Below are 6,913 nucleotides of genomic sequence, written 5' to 3' on the forward strand. Positions count from 1 at the left end.
TTCAGAAAAAATATGAAGCGACAGGGCGGAAAAAATAAAAATAAAACAGGTCTAGGCATCATATTATAGGCTTAAATGCTACAAAATGAGCCATGAAGTCAAACACAAAAGGCTAGGGTTAAAATTTAAACATTGAATTTTGAACTTTTAATCAAACCACTGCAATGATAGATGGGAAAACTGTAACAACTAGGAAGAAAAGGACTTTCCTCAACTGTTGGGGGGCAAAACATGAGCATTTTTCAGTTGATTCAGGCCAGAATCAAATTTTTTTTTTAGCAAATACAGAAAAAAACGAAGAGGCGAATCCGAGAACCAACAAATTCAATTGGTGTGGCCTTATTAAATTAAGCGTCATAGATATAGCTCTAAGCTCTTCTTTTCAATATAGCCCAGGTATGTGTTACACAGACTGTGACAAACCTTTGTGCACCCCTGCAAGGTATTATTAACATGTTTCATGTTTCTGGAAGGCCTGATGTGTTCCAGGGATAATTGTTATAATTATAGTACCCTTCAGTAAGCTATCCTCTTTTCCCAGGACTGATAGGGACTGTGGATTTGGCCGCTCAGGGAATCATCATGACCATCAACTCACTCAACTTCATGGTAAATACAGCTAACAATACAGCTATTGCACCTTCAACCATTGTAAAAACGTAAATCTAATTGATTATAAATATCTTGTATTTTTACATTTATTCTGCTTACTGTGAAGCCTCACATCTCAAAATGTGAAAGTTTCTCGCACTCTTGCTGTAATTGTGTAATTACACTATACACTATCTATAGTATAAATAGTGCTGTTCAAAGATGTTTTGACGTTACATTCATGAGGGAATTTATTTGATTGTGGACGTTAACATATAATGCTTGTAATCAATTCAAGTCACATTCAATGTGACTTGAATTGATTGCAAGCATTACATGTTATTGATTTTATTAAATAAATGTACCAACCCAAAACTTGAGCGTGACATAAGAAGACATGTAAGAATTTTGTTGCCTTTCCCTTAAATCAGTGTTCGAAATACCTGTCTGCAGTCTGCAATCTGCAGATAGATTTTCAAGATTGCAGAAGAAAAATTTATACAATCTGCAATTTTGCAGAAGGAAAAATAGGCTCCAGATTCAATAGTTTTCAATCTAGCAAACTAGAATTCTCTCGCCCCAAGGACAGACAACACTTTATTTTAAGCTCCTGTTTTAAAAGAACAGGAGCTTCTTCACTAATTTGCATCATCCTTGTCTTGACTAATGTCTTTTGTTTCCCTTTGGACTTCCAAAAATTTGTCTTCACTAATTTGCATATTAATGGTTTGAGAAGTTTGTAGTAATAGTAAAATACTAGAATGGAGGCTTGTGTATTTGCAGAAAGTATTTTCAAATTGCAGAACAAAATTTTGACTCTTCTGCAATATTGCAGAGCACTGAAAAAAAGTATTTCGACCAAACAAATGTCTATTCACCACTTCCTGGTGCCCACAGATCCCTTTTGCAATGGGGATTGCTGCTAGCATCAGGGTCGGGAATGAACTGGGTGCTGGGAACGCTGCACAGGTCAAACTGTCTGCTAAAGTCAGCATCTTCAGTTTCTGTAAGTTCTGTCTTTATGCGACTTTATTACAATGTATAATGTATGTATTATAAACAATGTAATGAGTGAACATTGAAGTCTCAAAATCCTACCTTCCAAACAATGCAGGCATGTACATGTAACAGGCAACAGTGATGTAAAAGTAGTAAGGCCACAGCAAGTACATTTTATGGATGACATCCTCCGTAAATCATAGCCTTTTCTTGTCTCCTCTCTATATATTTATCTGCCATCTACAATGTACATTACGGCATGGCAACAGACATCTTTGCCCATTTTTGGCATGTTGACTACTGTCAGAGGGTAACAATTTTTTTTCCAAAATCAGGCAAAAATCTATGCAGGCACTGATGTCATCCATAAATATTACATGCTGTGGCCTAAAGTTGAAAAACATGGTAAACCAGATAAATTCAATTACCTGTAACAGTTCCTTGTGTACAGTGTATCATATTATAATAGTTTGTTGAGGTACTAAGATGTACTGTTTCTGCCATGACAGGTTGCTATGCTTTTGTTGCCTCTATTGTCCTGGTGTCATCACGTCATGTGCTCGGCTCTGTGTTCACCAATGACAAGTGAGTATTTGATTATAACTGTCTGACGACTTCATTGCCACTTGTACTCGCATGTTGTAAGTATTGACAGACACGGTGGTTAACATTCTTCCATGCTGTTATATAGCTTAGTCTTAGTCCCTTTCGGGGAACAGTTGAACCTACATGTGTTTTTTCATTGTTTCTCCAGGGAGGTTGTGAGACTTATAGGAGAAGTGCTACCCATTGTTGGTGTGACACAGCTGGCAGACTCTGTACAGGTATGTCTGTTAAGTACACTAAGGCCACACCAAGTAAATTTTATGGATGACGTCCTTTGGAGACCCTAAATCTAATGCGAGAGGGCGAAAAAAACAAGAAGGGCCCTAAAAAACAAGATGCCTAGATTAGAAATATACTAAGAGACGACAAATGTTAGGACACAAATTGAATGAGGTGACACAGTGTAACAAGCAAGAAGTCTTTTATTCATCATCAAAACAGCAATAAATCAGGTGGAATAGCAGTTGTCGTCCTCTCCTGTTTTCGCGTTACGGGTTTCACGTCAACCTGACGATTTGCGGCACTGCCGTGACTCTTTGGTCATAGGTACAGGAAGCGGAATTTCTTGTTTTTTTTTTTCTAGGAACGGGCCAAAATCAATGCGCACGCGAACGTCATCCATAAAATTTGCTTGGTGTGGCCTAACTTACAATTCCTTATCATCAAGTCCCTTGTTCGTATCATTCACCCTACCATTAGTTAAACCGTTATATAATTGCATGACATGAAAAACAATCCAACCCGTCAGATAATACTATATATTGTGTATTGCAGGCTGGTTGTGCTGGCATACTGCGGGGTTGTGGGAAGCAGAAACTGGGTGCCATCATCACCTTCTCAGGGTACTACGTCCTGGGGCTGCCTTTTATTGCCATCTTCATGTTCAAGCTACATCTGGGAGTGAAAGGTTTGGCCTCACACTATTTCATTTATGTTTCACTCTAAATGTGTGAACATTTAATATCTGAAGGTGAACAAAGAAACGGAGGTCATAGTTTGGGGGTGCTGAAATTCTGTTAATCAACTGATGTGCATGAGGTTAAGTGGAAAATACTCTTAGACTATTTGTGTATTCTTGACTGAGCAAACAATCAGGAATAAAAAAAATACACATTTAAGACTACTTGAATCCAGGAGAGGAAATTGATATGTTTATACCAGCATCTGTTCATGGAGAAAAGTGTTTTTTTACCATAACCCTTCTTATACAAATGTACTTCAGAATCTGCCATTGCTGAACTGAATGTTGAAGTGCCTTAACCTTGTGTTTTTGATAGGCCTGTACTTTGGTCTGGGGATTATAAGCCACCATCTTCCAGTGTGTGTCTTTCTTAATCACCATCGCTCGCACAGCCTGCTACGGAGGCTAACACATTCAAGTGTTTTTTTAGTGCTTGTTTCCAGGCAAGGAAATTGGTATGTTAACATCAGCATTTACATGTATCTACATGGGGAAGAGTGACTTCCTTCAGAATCAGTGCCATTGCTGAGCTATATTTTGAAGTGCCTGAACCTTGTGTTTTTTGACAGGGCTGTACTTTGGACTGGGGATAGCCACCATGTTCCAGTGTGTGTCTTTCTTAATCACCATCGCTCGCACAGACTGGGTGCAGGAGGCTCGGAAGGCTCAGGACAGGGCTGGAGTCAAAGCTGAGGAGGATGCCAGCCACTGTAATGGCAGAATTGCCAAGGAACTTGAAAGAGACGACAGGTTTCCCAATGGATCTTTGGGAGGGGTCGGTAAGTAAAGTAATTTTGCTTCAATTTTGGAAGCCAGCTTGCCTTTGTGTTATCAATTGAAGGCTTGTCGATGATTGCTTTCTAAAAGGAAAGCCATTGCAAAAAATGAATAATGACAAAAGAATATGAATGCACTTTATTGCTGACAATCGTACATGGTACAATGTGTGGCAGTAATGATAATAAGACAACAATACTACAAAACTAAACTATCTTACAGTTCTTACTAAAGATGACAAGAACTTATATTTCTACCTTTTTATGATAAAATTTAGGTAGTATAATTATATAATTTTTTTTCTCAGGTGCATGCGTACAAGAGATGCAGAGTGTTGCAGCTACACTTGAGGACTCTACTTACTCACAACACAGCCTTGCACACAAATATACTGAACAGGAGACAGAATTCACTACAATGCCGCCACACAACAGAGAACTGTCTGAAATGCAGGAGGCAGACACACAACATTTCTTACAAGAAACAGGTTCAACAGATACTGAGCCACTGTTAGACTCTCTGACCAGTGAAGTGTCTGACACATCCGAGGTCATGGTTCTAAGTCTGGAGAAACTTCCGTTTAAGGTGATGGTGTGGAGAAGGCTCGTAGCTGTAGCTGCCTGCCTTGCCATTCTGACTGTTGGGGTGGTGGTACGGGAGTTTGTTCCCAATCCAGACTTCAGCTACCCTCCAGACTGTGTCACATGGACTACTGTGAATGGTTCACTGCCTCTAAACATGATGTTGCCTTGGTGTAACACAACAGTGACTAACATGTCTTTTTCTGAGGTGACTACACTACACCATTTTAGTGCAGGGCACAGGGTCCGGCCTGAAGAAACTACCACAACTTCAACTACAACAGTCACGGCAAAAGCTGGCATGATCCTTGATGCTGTCGTGTCAAGGTCTCTGAGAATGTTCAGTCACGACAGTAAAAACTCGACTTTCTTTTTCAAGACCAGCTTCACCTGAAGGTTTTTACTGCCTATTAAAAGTGAATATTTTTTAACTAAAAAGATGTACATTTTTAACTAAGTAGGCATTTAAATGCTACCAGACATCCTGAATTAAATAGTATCTAAAGTATCCAGTATTTTTGTGTTCTAAACAGAATTTTGATTACAAGCTGTTGTTAAGATTTGTACAATTCTATTGAAGTATTTAAAAAGCTCATGCATAAGAAATTGTTGTATGACCAGTATGTACATGTAACCAGACATATCATCAAAGACACTGTAACAGATAGAAGATTATGGTGCTTAGCATGAATTGAAGATGATTACTCATGCATATGTGTCAAAGTTTTATCTGATTCCACATACGAATGTCTACATTTATGTAGATAAGAGTATCTACTATGCATGTGCAACTTTACAGTGAAGTAAGAACCGATATATAATAATGCACAAATAGAAGAACTAGAGTTCCACGATCTCATACCTTCGCCAAATGACTTTCTTATGACTAAGAAAGTATTCATTAATCCCCCATATTATGCAAATAGGATCCTCGATTGCATGAATTATATCTGTCATATATACACCAAAATACAGTCTTGTGTTAACAAAGAATGCCATTGTAGCATTTCCTCATCAATTATGCAAATGAGGCCCGTATTTGAATAAGTTATGTTTAATTATGTTCACATTCACTTAACTTTAAAATGCCCCAAGTATGAAATACCAGGCAGTTAACACTATGGAATTATAACATTTTCTTATTAATTATGCAAAAGCACACACACACACACATGCACCCACGAACGCCCCTGAAAACATAACCTTCTCGGCAAAGGTAATTAGAAAATTTTATAATTCCTTACTGGTAAATGGCGGGAATTTCATACTTGCAGCGTTTGGAAGACAAGTGAACATGAACATCATCAAACATAAATTACTCCAATCAGGACCTCCTTTGCATAGTTCATCAGGAAATTTCTTTGTTTTGTATAATATCTTTTTTTTAATCCAGATATACTAGACTAGTATAGTATAGACACTAAGTGGAGAATTTGTACAATGCGGTAATATACAAGAGGACACTATAAATAGTATATTACTTACCACTGCACACTGAACCGAGAAAGTGGATCTATAATTGGCTAATACGTAATGGAAAATACTTCAACAACTGAGTAAGAAACTGTTTGGAGTTGCGAGAAGGATGTATGATCAGACTTTTTTTAAATGCGCGAAAAGGAAAAATTGCAGACATGTTGATGGAAAAAGCTCCATATTCATCCGCTCATAACAGCCCTTCTAGGAATGCTTGTCTCAAAATGAACAGATTCAGAAATAAAACGGTTCTTTCCCGATAGATTTGTGATATTTAGGTAGTCGGGGAGAGCCTCAAAGTCAAGAACAACAGCAGGAAAGACCTGGAGTAAAACACCCATAAGAGCACATCTCGCAATCGTTTCTCAAGTCGCCAAATGACAAAATTCCCTGTGCTTTACTTATATATAAACAACAGCTTTGATTATTGTGTAAATTGGAGAGATTAGTTAAGCTAGCTAGTGAATTGACTTTCCTGTGTGTGGAAGGTGTTCGGCACCAAGGACAGGTTTGCCTGTTGGATGGTGTTCAGCACCAAGGACAGGTGTGTTTGCCCGTGTGTGGAAGGTGTTCAGCACCAAGGACAGGTGTGTTTGCCTGTGTGTGGAAGGTGTTCAGCACAAAGGACAGGTTTGCCTGTGTGTGAAAGGTGTTCAGCACCAAGGACAACTTTGCCTGTCTGTGGAAGGTGTTCAGCATCAAGGACAGGTTTGCCTGTGTGTGGAAGGTGTTCAGCACCAAGGACAGGTTTGCCTGTGTGTGGAAGGTGTTCAGCACCAAGGACAGGTTTGCTTGTGAACATGTGTGTGTGTGTGTGTGTGTGTGTGTGTGTGGAAGGTGTTTATTCTACCACGAAATAATACGCGAAAATAGATTAATAGGAAAATTGGGCAAGAGAGTTATATTTCATACTGTGGCCACA

At 38.8% G+C, this 6,913-nt stretch overlaps 1 protein-coding gene across 1 annotated transcript in view; it reads left to right on the plus strand.

The window, feature by feature from the left end:
• The window catches only part of LOC109474038 (multidrug and toxin extrusion protein 2-like), a 13,015-nt gene extending 7,884 nt beyond the window's left edge, over positions 1-5,131 (plus strand). Inside the window, exons 12-18 of the mRNA XM_019774251.1 lie at positions 542-609; positions 1,489-1,597; positions 2,100-2,175; positions 2,345-2,414; positions 2,971-3,103; positions 3,727-3,936; positions 4,242-5,131. Of these exons, the coding sequence (XP_019629810.1) occupies positions 542-609; positions 1,489-1,597; positions 2,100-2,175; positions 2,345-2,414; positions 2,971-3,103; positions 3,727-3,936; positions 4,242-4,909 (1,334 nt within the window). The 3' untranslated portion in view covers positions 4,910-5,131. The remainder of the gene's footprint in view (positions 1-541; positions 610-1,488; positions 1,598-2,099; positions 2,176-2,344; positions 2,415-2,970; positions 3,104-3,726; positions 3,937-4,241) is intronic.
• The last annotated feature ends 1,782 nt before the right edge of the window (positions 5,132-6,913 follow it).

This window comes from Branchiostoma belcheri, unplaced genomic scaffold (assembly GCF_001625305.1).
Source record: "Branchiostoma belcheri isolate BF01 breed outbred unplaced genomic scaffold, Haploidv18h27 scaffold3, whole genome shotgun sequence".
Lineage (NCBI taxonomy): Eukaryota > Metazoa > Chordata > Leptocardii > Amphioxiformes > Branchiostomatidae > Branchiostoma > Branchiostoma belcheri.